Source organism: Onychomys torridus, chromosome 13, assembly GCF_903995425.1.
Source record: "Onychomys torridus chromosome 13, mOncTor1.1, whole genome shotgun sequence".
Taxonomy (NCBI): Eukaryota; Metazoa; Chordata; class Mammalia; order Rodentia; family Cricetidae; genus Onychomys; species Onychomys torridus.
In genome coordinates this window covers 47,434,292-47,451,185 of record NC_050455.1, presented here as the reverse complement: position 1 = coordinate 47,451,185, position 16,894 = coordinate 47,434,292, and the positions used below count along the sequence as shown (strand labels likewise).

The 16,894-nt window shown below is 38.8% G+C and overlaps 1 protein-coding gene across 1 annotated transcript in view; it reads right to left on the bottom strand.

The window, feature by feature from the left end:
* Adamts19 (ADAM metallopeptidase with thrombospondin type 1 motif 19) overlaps positions 1-16,894 on the bottom strand; it is a 201,636-nt gene that overhangs the window by 29,192 nt on the left and 155,550 nt on the right. Inside the window, exons 18-19 of the mRNA XM_036205317.1 lie at positions 13,198-13,351; positions 3,382-3,517 (exon numbers count right to left, since the gene is read on the bottom strand). Coding sequence (XP_036061210.1) covers positions 3,382-3,517; positions 13,198-13,351 — 290 coding nt within the window. The remainder of the gene's footprint in view (positions 1-3,381; positions 3,518-13,197; positions 13,352-16,894) is intronic.

Here is a 16,894-nt window from a genome sequence, read left to right as displayed (position 1 = left end):
AGTCAGCTAAATGAAGCCTTTTTTCTAGAATTAGTTAGTACTCTATATGACCATTAATATCATAACAAAAGTTTAATATATATATATATATATATACTAATCTTATGAATTTTGATATAAAATTCATACCTTAAGAAAAGTTTAAAGAATCAAAATAGAACCAAAGAATTGAGATCAGTGGCACTAGAATAGCCCCTTAATTTTTTTTTTGTCCCATATCAGATGGCTCTTTCTTCTGACATGATACAGAGATTTTGCATTTTCCTTTTAACAACATGCTTGGGTTTAGAGAAAGAAAGAATCATTCTCCAACTTCAAAGCCAGCTTTAATTTTTAATTGAACTAGGAATACAAAAAGACCATTTGTATTAAGTGCCTGTAGAGAAGAGCAGAAACAAACATTTAGGAAGACTTATGAAATTTTATATGTGATATACCAATAGGCCAATTTGCTATTTTTCTTGGGATATTCATACTATGGATAAAATGTGACCATCTGTGTCAAGTTCCTGCTGTCCCTACTCCCCCATCACGATGGACTGTGCCCTCAAACTGTGAGCCAAGTATGTCCTTTGTCTCCTGACTAGCTTTCTGCTGTCTTTGCATTTACATATCTATTCTGTATTTGTGTGAGTGCAGGTGTGGGTTTAGGTATGCAGATATGTATTTCTCATATCACACGTGCAGGTGACAGGACACATCATGAGAATCACTTTTCTCTTTCCACACAAATGTGGGACCCAGGAATTAAACTCAGGTAGTCAGGCTTGGTGGCAAGTATCTTCATCCATTAAGTCATCTCATGCCCCCTTAGGATGCTTTTGTGAGGATATTTCATAATAGCAGCAGGAAAACAGACACACAGAATGAATGGAACTAGATAGAATATGCTCCCTGTGGAGACAGAAGAGAAGCAGGGGATAGAAGGCTGTACTCTGTCAGCAGGTCTTGGAAAGATATCCTGTGATGATCCATAATGATTGCCCATGTTCATTCCCTGCTTTCCTCATTGACACTGCTTCCTGTTTAAAGACATTGCCTCCCTGTCCCACGGAAGGAAGACAATATCCTTCTAGTATGCTGCAAAAATTTCTTACTCAAATTTGAACTTGCCTTGTAAAAGGATTCATTCACCAAGTCTTCGTCAAAGCACCTTCCTCGAAGGTGGTTGACGGCAACAGCTGATAAACAAATGTTGAGTACCACACACTTTACTCCTTCACAGAAAGAGTCAGGAAGAAAGCAGGGCATTCTAGTCCTAAAATTATAAGCTCATTCAAGACCCCAGTTGCCGCAGAACAAAGCTACTGCTTTCAATCTACAGTATGCATAAATTGTGTTTTAAAGTTAAGAGCATCTCATAAAATAATTGAGCATTTAATACTTTTAATCCTCGTGCTCTGGAGGCAGAAGCAGGTGAATCTCTGTGAGTTCAAGGCCTGCCTGGTCTACAGAGTGAGTTCCAGGACAGCCAGGGCCACACAGAGAAACCCTGCCTGGCAAAAAAGAGCAAATAATAATAATAATGACTAATATAATATAATATAATATAATACAATACAATATAACATAACTAATTATAACATAATTATATATAATAATGTAATAATTAAAATATAATACAATAAAATAACACACTAATTATATTATAATTAATTAATACAATACATTATACATAATAGATTATTATCATTTAGCATTTCAATATCAACAAAAAGGTAGAACAATATAAAAAGAAGTCTTAGTACTTAGGGAACTATAAAGAATCCAGGTTATTTTCTGACGGGATAGAGCACTAGTTCTTCCTGTTTATTTGTCCAGTGCTGACTGGAAAGGACTCAGGACCTGCCTCCTGATATCAAAGACTTCAGATTTCAGCTTCCCAATTGCACTGTTTCATTAAAAAACATGACTAGTACCAGGTGAATGGAGTGATAGGATGCATATTAATGTACTTTTTTTCTGCAAATTCTTTTCAAATCATCCTTCTATTCTGTTATTTGTATACAACCTATGTGGGGGGTTAGGACTGTCAGTGGAGAAGGAAAAATTAGAAATCAGATTACAATAACATAAGAACACTAAATCCACGGCAAAATAAGGCTTGAAACCTCAACATGTATAAAGGAAGAAAGGATTCCCCAAACATTTTAAGTTTTACTGTGTGGACTGAACTCATTAAGCAGGGATTAATAATTTTATTTTGCAATACAGTGGGAACAGGGAGACTTCAGCATATAAAAGGAGTGGAAACAAAATCCAGACGTGAACATTTACCTAAGCAACACTAATTTCCAAAGAAATAAGTACAAAAATTGAAATAGGCTTAACTGGCAATTTTGTTCCTCCAACCACACAGGCCCCTCCATACTTTCCTTTTGTGGTAGGAAGTTATGGGGAAGATTAGCCGAACAAGGCTACAAAGCTGTACAATCTTTGCATGTTTGAGTGACAGGGTGCACAAATTCTCCATAATTCAATTGCAAAAACTCTTATGAAGGGGGATCGATTCTCTGCCTTTCTGTGAACTTTCAACTCAGTCCAATTCACCAAGTCTCAACAATTCTGAGCATAGGTAAAGAAAGCATTCTTTCACCACCCTAGAGGAATCAATGAACCCTCATTCTCTTTTTATCAGACCATCTCTAAACATGGTACGGTTGTGACATTGGGCTATCTTACTTAAACACAACACTAATTTTTAAGAGAAAGTGTGTGGATATTCAGGCCCCACTATGGAAGCTATGCCAAGTACCCATATGCACCTAGGTTCATACATTCCTATCTGCTTCCTAGGCCAGGACCCTTCTTTCCTCCACACTTGAAGCTGTTCAGCGTTGCTGTTTTGCTCCTTATACATGAGCCTTGAGTGTCTTGTTGCCTGATATTCACCGAGGAAATCATAGCTCAGCCTAGAAATCTGGGGACCAGATATCAGGAACTGGGCAGTTGGTCTTGAGACCTTTTGGAGGAGTGAGGACCTGGCTGCTAGCACCAGAAGGACCCCATGTCCCTTGTTGTTTTGCAGAGATTAGGTCTGCCCAGGCTTGTCCTGGTCAACTTTTCCCTGCCAAATTCTAACATCTCATCTTGGCGAATTCTGAAGCAAATAGCTGGATTTAATTAAATGACAATAAACCTGAAGAGGTGACTCATAGTTTCTTAAATTTAAGATGTAACTTCCCTTTTTATTTACAGGGTTGTTTTCACAGTCTGAAGAAGTTACTCATAGGTCTTAAACTACTCTTTCAGCTCTAGCTTATTTCAATGTTCACACTTGGGTATGTGTTTCTTTGTCATGTTCTGAAGAATCAGTTAATTTGATAGTCACTGCGTTAGTTTGAAAGCGAGCCCATTCAAAGACTGCTGGAATACGGTTACCTTGTTTGACAAGGTTGCTCATTGCACTTTCGAATTTGTGGCTCTGGCTTAGTTAAGTACTTGCATTTCTTGTTGTCCACAGTACTGATATTCTTGCTCCTGATTTTTGTGCAGGACACTGTTGTCTTCCTCTCTCCTGCAAAGAGCAGATGGACACACAATGCAATGACGTCATCACAGGCTTTTGTGAAATGGAGATTTTTATATAGTTTAAACCAATTTTAGGTTATACCAATGATATGATGCTATTTGTTACATAACACAATGCACCCTTTAGGCTTAAAGGTTTTTCCTTCAAAGGTACATGGCAGTTCCTATATTGTGTGTTAACGACATATATCTTACAACCCACACACAATAGTAACTTCAAAACTGAAAATCAAGACAATGATATCCCTAAAATATCATTTTCTGTCACACATATTCATTTAAAAGGCACAAACATCTGAATGCCAAGAGTTCAACTCCAGTTTGGAGCTGAAGGCTTGGTTCCATCCTTACAACTTGGAATGAGACGTGAACAGCAGCAATCTGTGCGTGCGTGTGTGTGTGTGTGTGTGTGTGTGTGTGTGTGTGTGTGTGTATGTGTGTGTGTGTGTATGTGTGTGTGTGTGTGTGTGTGTGTGTGTGTGTGTGTGTGTGTGTGTGTGTGTGTGTGTGTGTGTGTGTGTGTGTGTGTGTGTGTGTGTTAAGATGGCCGTGGACTGGCTGGAAGAATGCAGAGTATTCTGCCCCTTACACTCTTCTCATCCCCTCTGCCTTCACTTATTATTTCCTTGTGCTATGTATTTTCAGGATACAAAAGCATGTTGATAACTCTTCCTCTTTTTGTTTTCCCAAAAAGTGTCTCCCCATGTCCATTCAAAACTTTCTTCCTTCAATCTGTCTGCTAAAGTAAACCGTGAGGGAATGTGGTTACTGTTGCTTCCACACAGAACCTTCGAACACTACAGGATGGCACATTGTTTAATGCCTCTGTTGTGTTTGTCACTCAAAATGGGTCTTTTATATAAAATAGAACTTTGTAGAGAACTGATTTATCAAAATAAATATAATCCATGGCTGGGGATTTAGCTCAGTGGTAGAGCGTTTGCCTAGCAAATGCAAGGCCCTGGGTTTGGTCCTCAGCTCTGGAAAAAAAAAAAAAAAAAAAAAAAAAAAAAAAAAAAATATATATATATATATATATATATATATATATATATATATATATATATATATAATCTATTCTTTCAAATATTTTTTGATGCTTTAGAACTCCAAAGCAAAGGAAATATTTATTTCACAGATACATTTTAAGTTGTCTGAAAAAATAAAAGGATTTGGGCTAGAGAGATGGTTCAGCGGTTAAGAGCACTGGTGCTCTTGCAGAGGACTTGGGGTTCGAGTCCCAGCACCCACACGACAGCTCCCAACCATCTGTTATTCTAGTTCCAGGGGATCTGATGCCCTCTCCTGTCCTCTGTGGGTACCAGGCCTTCATGTAGTGCACAGACAGATAGATGGACAGGCAGAATACCCATATGTATAAAATTAAAACAAACAAATCTAAAAAACAAATTTAAAGAGAACTGGTATCAATATCTTCAAAATATTTTTATTCATTTTTTAGAGTTTTATCCATGAATCCTGTATTTACATCATATCTACCCCTCTGTCTCCTTCTATTTTTTTTCATGTTCTTTCCCACTTCTCAAATTCATAGCCTCTTCTAAATTAATATTGTTACATATATACATACACGTGTGCATTTCTAATTATATATGTACAATTAGATAACCTATCAGGGGGCTTATCCCTAAAGAAAACTGATTGTCCCTCTCTGAGAAGCCATTGATTACCTGTAGCTCTTCATCTAGGGATGAGCTCCTATGAAATTTCTCCCATCTGCATTGTGATATCAGTTAGTGTTATTGCTATAAAGGTCTTGGTTAGGCACTGGTATTGTTGAAACTTCAAGGATGCAGATTCTGTGTTATGTGTAGAAAACATGCTCACAGCTGGCATCCTGGTTCTCCAACTTGCCAATTCTTACAACTCTTCCAGGATGTTCTGTGTGCCTTAGGCATGGGATTTCAACTGGGATTGAACATCTTATGATTACTTTCTGCATTAGTTATTTGTCTACTGTAATAAAATACTCTGAATAGAAACAACTTATGGTGAAAGTGCTTGTTTTGGCTTGCAGATCCAGAGGATAACAGTCCATCATGGTGGGGAAGTATGACAATCAGAAGTAGGCACAGCACTGGAGCAGGAAGCTAAGACAACCCATCTTCCATCACATATATAATGGAGAGTATGAACTGGAAGTGCAGCAAGGCTATAAACTCTCGAAATCTATGCCTAGTTACACACTTTCTCCAGCAAGGAGATATTGTTTGGGGAAGGGTCTCCTGGACCAACAATCAAAAGGAAGGTTCCCTATACTTGGCACTGGAATTCTTGTCATGCATGTGTAGTCTCTGTCTCTCTGTCTCTCTGTCTCTCTGTCTCTCTCTCTCTGTGTGTGTGTGTGTGTAATATGTACATGCACAAAAATATTATGTATATTTCTAAGCAAGTCTACCAAGTAATGTTTTCCTCTGGCTTTTTAAAAATCCTTACTAACACTCCTCTATCCTTCCTCCCTCTCCGTCTGCATTACCCCCCCTTTCCCTTCAAAATCAAGGTTCCTCCTTTCTACTCCTTCCCTTCATAGCACTTGTAACTTACTCTTTGTAATATAAAGCCCAAGGTGAAAGCTTTTATCAGTGGATATGTACCATATATCTTGTTTATCTTTTTCTCTTCCCACATACTGTGTTACATGTAATGATAAGTTGTTTGAAATGTTTGCTAGTAGTAGTTTTAGGTTGTATTCACCTCGCACAATTCCTTAAGAATTCCTGTCTTAAGTTTTTGTATGCTATAATAACTGACATTATTAAACTTACATCAGTTGATAATGAACTAAATTTAGCTTCAGTTATAATGTTTAAATGCCATTTTAGACAATTGTCATAAAAATTTAGCTGGACAACAAAGCACATTTTTGTTTCTTTTCTCCACTTATTACTGTGTGTTTAATTCCATGCAAGACAATTGGGAGAGAAACATTTCAAATACTGAAATGTGATGCTGCTTGCTCTCCTTTATGAGCCTGCAAGGATGCTATTATTCTTCCCCTTTCTGTTAAAGGTAACTCCTGTGAATCTGGTTTCAATGTGCTATGCATACTCTCAATTAACTCATGAATATGCTGAAAGATTACAAAGTTCTTTTGGCTATAAAGTCAACAATGTAAAGTTAGAGATGATGCCATTCTTGAAATCATGCTCATACACTTTATGAACTGAAAGGGGAAACAATATCCAAAAGCCCAGAAATATTTTGGCATTAAAATAAATGTGCCCTATTAACATTGAAATTATTAAAATCTGTGGACGAAACAGTGGAACACCATCCAGAGAAGATCTACACAAAAATAGACCCTGTAAGAACTACATGCAGAAGGGACATTTTATAAAACAAGCCAAGGGAACTGAAAATAAGAGTAGCTAAAGTTTGATCTAATCATGTATATTGAACCATCTTTCTGAATCCAAAGAAATCCTGAATGACCAAGAGGACACCATTTTATGCCAGGAAGAGTTATATGAAGATTCTGAGCTACCCTTGAAAGTGATATGATGAAGAGAAAAACCTTCAGTTTAGGTGTCCCAGATTCTAATTCTGACAACCCCTACATGGATATGTAACATCAAGACGTAATTATTTGCTAAACATTCCAATTTCTTATGCTAGAAATTAAGCCACATTGAAGAATATATATCTGCTTCCATATTTATATTCATTTATATTTTTTATGAAATGATATATATGTCTGTTGGATGGAAGTAGAATCTCTTAATGGAGAGGGCCCTGTGGAGAACAGACAAGCAAGAATAGACAATACAGACTTGTAGCCTTGGGAGTAGATGAGACACCAGGCTAGGAGAATGGGGGAACTGAAGGTATGGAGATAGCGGGGCCCAGCAAGAAAGAAAACATCCTTGTGGCAATGATGACTGGTGAGAACTCCCAATTCAAGCAGTAATTTGAAGTGTGTTTGTTGTTCAAATGTATTATGGCAAAATTATGTTGAGAGACAATTTTATTATGTAAAATCCCCCTTGTCTGCCCTGTGTTGCTTTTTCTGTGAAGGGCCCAGAGGGCAGGGGCATGAAAAAACCAATGTCCCTTGTTCTCTGTGCTTTTGGATGCTCCCTGAGCCTCTGGGCTCCCCTAACACACTATTTCTTGTCCTTGTTTCTCATGCTTCCTTCACCAACAGGAACATTTTCTGGTTTATAAACAGTGCTTTTGGATCTAGATAATAGGGGCTTTGGTTTTAGAATTCTCAACAAGACACTGTTCAAGTTTTTCTTCCTGAAGCTTTGCCTTTTATCACCATAGCCTCACTCTTCCTATAGTCAAATGTCAGCCTTTGGGTCACTTTCATTTCTTATGGATTTTGGCTCCCAGCTTATTGTTGTTTTGTTTTTGACAGTGCTCCTAGAAAAATTCTAAAATTATAATACCTGAATGATATTTCCAGTACTGTATGTGTTCTCAGTTCCTGGTGGTCTTTTCTTCTCAACAATCTTGATATTTTTTTTCCATTTGATGGTGACAATAATCCCTTTGTCATCCCAAGAACCCTTGTCTGTAACTTCTATCATCTTTCCTCTATTTTCTGTCACCTCTTATGTTCCCATCCTGTTAGTGCGTGGAGAATGACAATTTCTAATGTCCAAACATGTCCTATAACCCTTCAACCCTACCATCTCTTCAATGTCCTTCAAGTCCATGCATCTTTAATTTCCTTTTCATACAACTGTTTCAACTCAACACATACAAACTCAGGTCATCACTTACTACTTTAGTATTTTATAATATTCACTTGGGAATTCCCATTCTTGCTCTATAAGAGTATTTACAGACTGTACACAGCCGGGAGGTACTGTACCATTCTAGGGATTGAAGTCATGATAAATTCATGACCTGGAATTCAACTGGACCATTAGTGCTACTACAGACCAAAATACATGTTCTCATTAAGAAGCAGATGAAAGGACCAGCCTCTCCCTGGGGCACTGGCCAGATGTTAAGCATCACTAGAACACTAATAAATTTGGTTAAAATCACTCAGTGTCAACAATAATTTAAATTCCTATTGTAAGTGACCCCTTTGATGCTCATTTTCCTGTAAATAAGCAAAGACACTGGTGGATAGGGAAATTTGAGTCCCTAATATTATGAAAGCTGATCACTCTTTTTTTCTATCTTTGAGCAAAAGTTCTAGCACTCAGCCATCCAGACTACCCTTATGATAGCATGGACAGTTTGAACATAATATGAACACCATAAAGACACACAATGACCTTAACTGTTCTGCTCTCCTAAAATGAGAAGCCCAGCAGGACTGTTTTAAACACTTTATATTAACTTTTTTATATCACCAGGTTTAGTGAGCTCTAGGCTACTCTAAGCCATTTCTCTATGTTAGAAGGGCACATTTTCTCTACTGGCTTGGTGGAGGGACTGCTGTTACTGACAAATGGACAATGTCATGACTGGAGCAAACTGAAACCTTCATTTGCATGAGAGTTTGCTGTGATTGAGGAAAACACCAGTTCTCTTCATAGAGAATTGTCCACCACCCCTTGTGGGCTACCCTAGGAACACCTTCCAATGAGCCCCCCTGTGGCATTGCAACGTTAGTCCTAATAGAATGATTCTCTTGAATGGTCAGCTTTTGCCCATTTTTAATAGAAAAGGTCAAGAAAGACCCAGCAATGATAGATAAGCAGCTAAGAGGCCAAGCCACAAAAGCACCAGACTGGCCAGATGCAGTGACCGCTGCAATTGGAGGTTTCAAGATTGTCAGCCAATAGCAGCAACTGTAGAAGCAACAGGGAAGGACCTAGAGTAGTTGTCTGCTACATGGCAGCTATTGACAGTATCTGGAACAAGAAGCAGTTGAACAGTTTGAGAGAACAGCCGCAGCAAGAACAAGAGAGACAACAGCAATAATAGATGGGATGCAAAAAGGTGGCTGAAGGATAGAAGGCTGTAAGAAGTCATAGAAGAGAGCTGCAAATCCGGGTCACTAAAAGAGTTCCAGGGAACTGCTAATTTGTTAGGGCAAAACGTCTAGTAGTCCAGGCTTGCATGCTGTAACTCTGAGCACTGGCCATGATGGAAGGACTGGGACTTACTAATTGTATTGGTTACTCTTCTGTTGCTGTGATAAGAAGTTATGACCAAGGCAACTAATAGACGAATTTATTTGGGCTTATGGTGTCAGAGGGTTAGAGTCCATGATGGTGGGGTGGAGGTAGCTGGCAGTAGGTGGCTGAAGGAGCAGCCGAGTGCTCATATCCTGAACTGCAACCAGGAGGCAGAGGGGGCTACCTGGGAATGTGTGGTGATGTATTGTGTCCCCCAATATACTGTGTCTCCCAATAAAATTTGCCTGGAGATCAGAGGAAGAAGCCAGCCACTATACAGAAGTCAGACAAGAGTAGCACACGCCTTTAATCCTATCACTTGGCAGGCAGGGATCTGTCTGGATCTCTGTGAGTTCAAGGCCACATGAGGAACAGAGCCAGGTGTGGTGGCACACACCTTAAATTCCAACACTAGTTAACAGATAGACAGGAAGTGACAAAGCTGGCCAGGAAGAGAAAGTGATGTAGCTGGACAGAGAGAGCAAATCAGATGGCAGAACAGCAAGGCATATAGGCGTGGGTAGACAGGAAGTAGCTTGTCTTTGGTGAGGTGAGGTTAGCTGTGGCTTTCCCTATTTCCCTGACCTCTCAGGTTTTCACCCCTATATCTGGCTCCATGTCTTTTATTTAATAAGACCGCTTAGAAATTCGTCTACAGGAATGCATGTGGTTCTTAAGACCTCAAAGTTGTCCCCGGTGACATTTCCTCAGCAAGAACTGGGGACCGTCTATTCAAATGCCTGAGAATTTGGGTGACATCCCCGTAAAACCACCGTACTAGAAGAGTAAAAAGTGCCACGACCAAGGCTTTCATAAGAGCACCTACTGTTCCCAGCTCCTGCTGGCCACCAGTTGCTGTTAGATGCTGAAAGCTATGAAATATGCCCAGGAGTAGCCCCTGAAGAACTCCTTGCTGACTCACGATTTGGAATCTGACCTAAAGATTCTCAGCCAGACAATTTGTAACAACTCCACTCTTCCTGCCTTCTTTCTAAGTGGTCACTTCATATTTCTCTTTCCAAAGCTCCTCAAGGTCCCCTGTCACCCTCACTCTCAGCAAAGTGGCCTTTGCGGAGAGAACAGACACGGCTGAAAATGACTGCCTGTATGTCCCCAAACTGCTTGTTCTCCCGTGTCTAGCGGTTAGGCTGTCCATGGTTTTGTAAAGCCAACCTAATTACTCATTTCATTCCTCCCCGTTCCATCTGGATACTGTTCCAGCAATTTCTCGCTCTATCCTCGCCTGATTTTGCTCCTGGAGAAAGCGCACAGGGACAAACAACGATGTGTTATGTGTCTCGTTGGAACCCACGACAAAAGGGACAGCCTTTGACTTTCATCCCCTTCGTCTTCTGCCACATCTGCTTCTCTCTTCTTTCAGTGACACGGACTGAGTTAGAGTTCCCGTCTTAAATCATTTTTCTTTCCCCCTTTCTCATAGGGTGGCTTTTGCATTTCCATACATGAATGTACCATGTGTTGATCATATTCACTTGCAGTCCATTATGCTGCTCCCCGTCTCAGCCCCCTTCCTCTTCCTAACTCATCCCCCCATCTCCTTTTGTGAGCTTCGTGTGTGTGTGTGTGTGTGTGTGTGTGTGTGTGTGTGTGATCCAGGAAGCTTTATTAGCATCACAAAGATGAGCATGGATAAGGGCTCCTGTTCTAAAGCACACTTACCTTACCAGTGGCTCACCAATAAAGAAATGCCTCTCCTTCCTCGGTAACCATTATCTGCCTGTGGGTTCTGAGGTAAGGATGGGGCCTCAGGAGCCTCTCCCTTTCCAGGACAGCACACTGGTGAGCCCCCTTTGTTATTTTGCTGTCAAATCCATTCTACTTGGTCTTTTGAGGCAAACATAGTATTAAAATTAATTTTGCAGGGTTAGCATTGACCTTTTTGTGTCACATCTAATAAAAAGAACACATCTTAAAACCTGAATGCCAAATAGTTCTTCGTCTCCATCATTACTTAGTAGGTTTTGGGAGTGTGTCGTTCTTCCCTCCTTGTAACTCTTTTCTAATTTGCCTTCCAGATAGCACTGTGGCTGGTATATTAGTTCCCTATGCTGCTTGGTACTCATTTTTAATCAGCCTTGCCATTTCTTCTCATCTCTCCAAAGTCTCCGTGGTAGAGTACTCTCAATGTCAACCTTCTAACAGCTTTCTCTCTATCTTTGGTCGCTCTTTCAGTGGCTCCATCTAGTCTCCTCATGTTTACTACATGATCACAAATGTTGCATATGAAGAGCTTAATATTTGCTCTCCAACATCAGACTTACATCCTCAACTGATTACTTGACATCACATTTAGACCAACAGATATCTCTAATTCTTGTTGAAGCTCTCAATTCCTCCTAAGCCTGGCATTTCAGGCTTTCCTTTGTAAGTCAATGGTTACTTCATCCTGTCATTTGGGAAGACCATTATGTCACCCCGACTCTCAAGCTTCACATCTAGCTCAGCACATGATTCATTGGTTCTTCTCCTCCACTGCTTCCAAGTGGCCTAACTAGCCTGAATCCTCCGTTGCTGTAGGGCTTCCTCTACCCTTTTGCTCTGTTTCATGTGAAGAACGGAAAGGTCATTTTCCATCTGAAGACACACAGTCACTCTATTGGAACACCCCCTTTAGATCCCCCATCACCCACAGAAGGAGGGTTGCATGAAGCACCTTGCAATTTGACTCAGCATGACTTCTGTGGAGGGCTTTTCTGAAAATCTAAATTAAGGGACACCTGCTCCCTCTCACTTTCTCCTCCCCTGATAATTCTCCTCACTATCTTATTTTAGTACTTATCATATTTTCATACAGCATTTCTTTTATTTTTCAGTATAGTTTTATCTATCCTGTTTTTTTCTTTTCTTTGTGTGTGTGTGTGTGTGTGTTTCTATATGAAGCTAATACTTGTCCACTCACGATCAATAATGAATTGTGTTGTAATTTTTATGGGGTTTACATTGGCTTTGTAGGTTGCTTTTGGTAGGGTAACGATTTTTACTATATTAATCCTATCAATCCATGAGCCTAGGGGATCGTTCCATATTCTTATACCTTCTTCAGTGTCTTTCTTCAGTGTTTTAAAGTTTTTTTTTTTTTTTTGTTTTTAATCATACAAGTCTTTCACTTGCTTGGTTGGAGACACCGTAAGATATTTTATATTAGTTAAGTCTATTGGGAAAGGTGTTGTTTCTCTGACTTCTTCAAAGTATCCAGCCACATTGCTGAAAGTGATTACAAATGCTAGTAGTAATAGAATGTACCTCACAGCCTGGATGGTGTGTCTGAAAGCTGGGATGCTGCAAACAAACACATTTCTCTATGCAATAACTACAACAACCAGTCTCATGGGTGTTAGCTTCCTTTTCAGTTTAAGGAAGATTTTTTTTCAGTGAAATAGATTAGATGTTCAGCTGCTATACACAATGTAAGGAGCATAGTTTACAAACCTTTATGGATTCTGGAATTTTAAATCAGAGATTTTAAAACTATTGTAATTATTATTGGTGAATCGGAAAATAATTAATGCTTTGAAAAAATCGAAGTTTAAAAATTCCTCACCTCCTCCACAGGTGGCATTGCAATCCTCCCAGCCTGCATGTGTCCACATGAAGAGGGGTTCTGGATCCTTAGAGCTCTGGTTGTCTGGAAGTGGGTCTGATGGAACTGTATATTCATAGTGAAGACCATAATTCTGATCCTGAAATAGGAGTACCTGCAATATATAGAGTGACTAAGGAATATTATTTAAACCAGAGCACATTCAATGACAGAATCTACAAATATATTGATACTTAAAAAAATACCAATAACACAATGAACATATACCCTTAATTCACAAAGACATTACTTTTACAATGTCATGTGTTTTTCAAACACTGGAGTGTCACCTGTGAGCTAAACACATCCTGATGAAGGCTCACTTGAGTGAAGCCAGAAACACCTGACCATTTTCTTTTGATTTGCAGACCATTATTTCCCAAAGCATGATGACAATTTGGTGAATATATGTTTTCTAGAGGGCAGGGATGTATGCTGCATCTGATGTCAAAATATAAAATAAACTGGATTTTCCACCCTTATAAAAGAAATGATGGAAAGAAAGTCACTGAGTCAGTAAGGGGTGTGTTGTCTGGTTGTATGCCAACTTGACATAGCTAGAGTCATTTGAGAAGAGAGCCCCTCACTTGAGAAAATATTTGCACCAAAATGGTCTGCAGGCAAGACTATGGGGACATTTCTTGATTAATTATGGATGTGGTAAGGTCCCAGCCTACTATGAGTGGTGGCACCCTGGCAGATGCTCCTTCATTGTATAGGAAAGCAGGGTGAGCAAGTTCAGAGGAGCCAGCCAGCAAACAACACCCCTCCTCGGCCTATACTACAGCTCCCATCTCCAAGTTCCTCAGGCTTCAGTTCCTGCCCTGACTTCCCTCAGAGACCTGAGAGTTGTAAGCTGAATTAAACCCTTTTCTGTACATGTTGCTTTTGGTCATGTTTTATAACATCAGTAGAAACCCTATCTAAGATACAGGGTAAGGATGGCAGTGTAATTAATAATGGCAGTGTAATTCTGAATCACTAGAAGGGCAATATTTTTGTTCTCTGGATATTTACAGTTTTGGCAATGTGTATATTTATGTGGATTTTAAATAAACATTAGAATAGTACCAGCACAGTTACACTAAAGAGTTTAGTAAACTATAATGGATCAATGGGCATGACTTGGAGTCTACACTGTGCTGAGCCACAATTAGGGGCCATTTTGGTTTTCATTGGTATTCAATGTCAAGGTCAAAATGAAATTATCATGTATGTTATAAAAATAATATATATAATATACATAATATATACCTTATATACAACACATATGTCTATGCATATATTTTAAACAAAGGAAAATAACTGAGCTTTATATATTTTAGAAAATTTGTTAATGAAAAATATTAAAGGACCATATGAAAGATGTCATGTCTATGGAACAGACAATTTGTACAAGCAGTTGGCACATTAATTTCTACATATATTGTTAAATTATGTGTTTAGGGAGGAATGTTTGGTTATAATTATAGGTGATTCAGAGTTAATACAACGTGCAAAAACACTTAAATGAGTCCAAGATTAAGTATGAATATTTCAACAGATTTTTCCTTACTTTTTCTCAGGTTTTGTTCAACATATTGAAAGAAGTGTTACAACATATTTGATGTGTGGATTATGTAACTAGTGTATTGACTTTATAAACATTATCTCAATGATATAATTAATAAGTTTTTTTAAATTTTCAAATGTGAAACCTACTGGGTACCAAGTCAGACTACTTCACAGTACTAATTTTGGCTTAAATATTTCATCAGATGCTGCCAATTTTAAGGTACTTTCAACCTAATAAAAAAAAGGAGTAAACGTTTGCATATTTTTATTGTTATGACAATACTATCATGTAATTTTAAATTTGGTGAAATGACTATACTAGCAAAAGCTGTTTGTCACCCTATTTAATTACATGAAAACAATCCTGTTTTCCCACATGAGCGACCTTTTCAAGGATAGAATTTCAAACCGCATTGAATGTCTAATGCCACTTAAAACTGAGTGACTAGCCACAGAACCATGAGCTCTTTCATAAACCATTTGACTTTGGCAGAATCCTTTGCAAAAGGAAAGTGTGAGCATTCTACAGTCAAGGGCACATATTGAAGCATGGCAGCAGAGGACATTGCCTTTCACGTTAGTACTAGTTTTCAATCTGCAATAGTCATTAAAGAGAAATATCTCAGAGGTACAGTTTCTTTTGGATTACCAAATAAATCCAGGTCACACACATACCTTCTTTTGGGCCTAATTCACTGAGTTAATTATAATACATGATTCCAGGAAAAGCCTTGGCAATTACTAGTCAGATTAAGGGCTGTGCTGCAAGAAAAGTCTCTGACTCTGGAATCTAACATATACTGTTTTCAGACATTAAAGAAAGGTTCATTACATGTTTCAGTCTTGTATTGCTCTTAAGTAGGTAAAGACTCATATATGGTTATAGAATTCAGGCCAATACGGTAGTGTTTTCCAATATCAAATCATTAAAAATGCTTGCTATTGATGTTATTTTACACCACTCAGTCAAAAAAGATGCTAAGTATTTTACCCACAATATAGATATTTCCGTTTGTCTCTCTAGACGGCACAGGACAGAGAGGATCTTCTAATTGAAATTATCAGAGGATGCAAAGGAACTGTGAGGAGATGCATAAAATGATTATTCAAAGACTATATGTATTTATGAGCCACGACTTATACAGAAAAGACAACTAAACACCAATTTCTTAGTGAAAATGAAATCATGTTTGACAACATTGCACATATTGTTTAACGTTCTTATACGGGGCAACTGTGTCAAATGCAAAGTCCCCTGGTCAGCTTCTGGTCCATAACGTCCAGTGGATGGTATTATTTATACTGGACAGAAAGTACACACATTGCTCACTTTGCCCTTTTAATCCTGTTGAAGCAAATGGACTGCACTTATGTAAAACCTGGGCATTTGAATCACAGTTTCTGGACCTGCAGCAGTGATACCAGGGAGAAACTGTGGGAAATATGTGACTCCCAGGTTCTGACCTAAACCAACTGCATCAGAAGGTACATTTAAAAAGAGCCCCAAACAACAGGTCATCAAACTAAGATGAGCAACGAGCCACTGTTTCTTCTGAATCTCTGGATTCTGGAAGAAGCAATAGAGTTGTCTTTAGCTAAAGAAAGACCACTTAGGGTGTTAGAATGGTTTTTCTGTGCATGGGTGTACAGAGAGGTGTTGAGGCCTTTGCATTTTAGATTTTTTTTTTTTGCCACTAGAATAAAAACTCACTCTATCCATATAGCCACTGATTTGAGCACTTTACCATCAACCCTGAGTGCCTTGAAAAAAGCCCACAAACAGGCAGCGACCAGGACACTATCACACTGCTCTAGACTTTTCCCTCTCAATTCTCTCTTGACATACATTTAGTCTTTTGCTACATGGTGAAGAACATTACAGTTCCAAACAGTGCAGTGTTCATAGTTTAGAGTAATCCATTAACCTAGAGAGACACTAAGGAGACTAAGCGTTCTCTTAACATGTGTTTATCAAATCCCTCTTCTCAAAGCAATGTGTTATCAAAGGCACATTCTACAGACACAGATGAGTCCCATTAAGTAGTCATGACCTGCTGGAATCTCCATGTTATGGCTCAGTCTAGTAGAATACTCACTCTGGTTA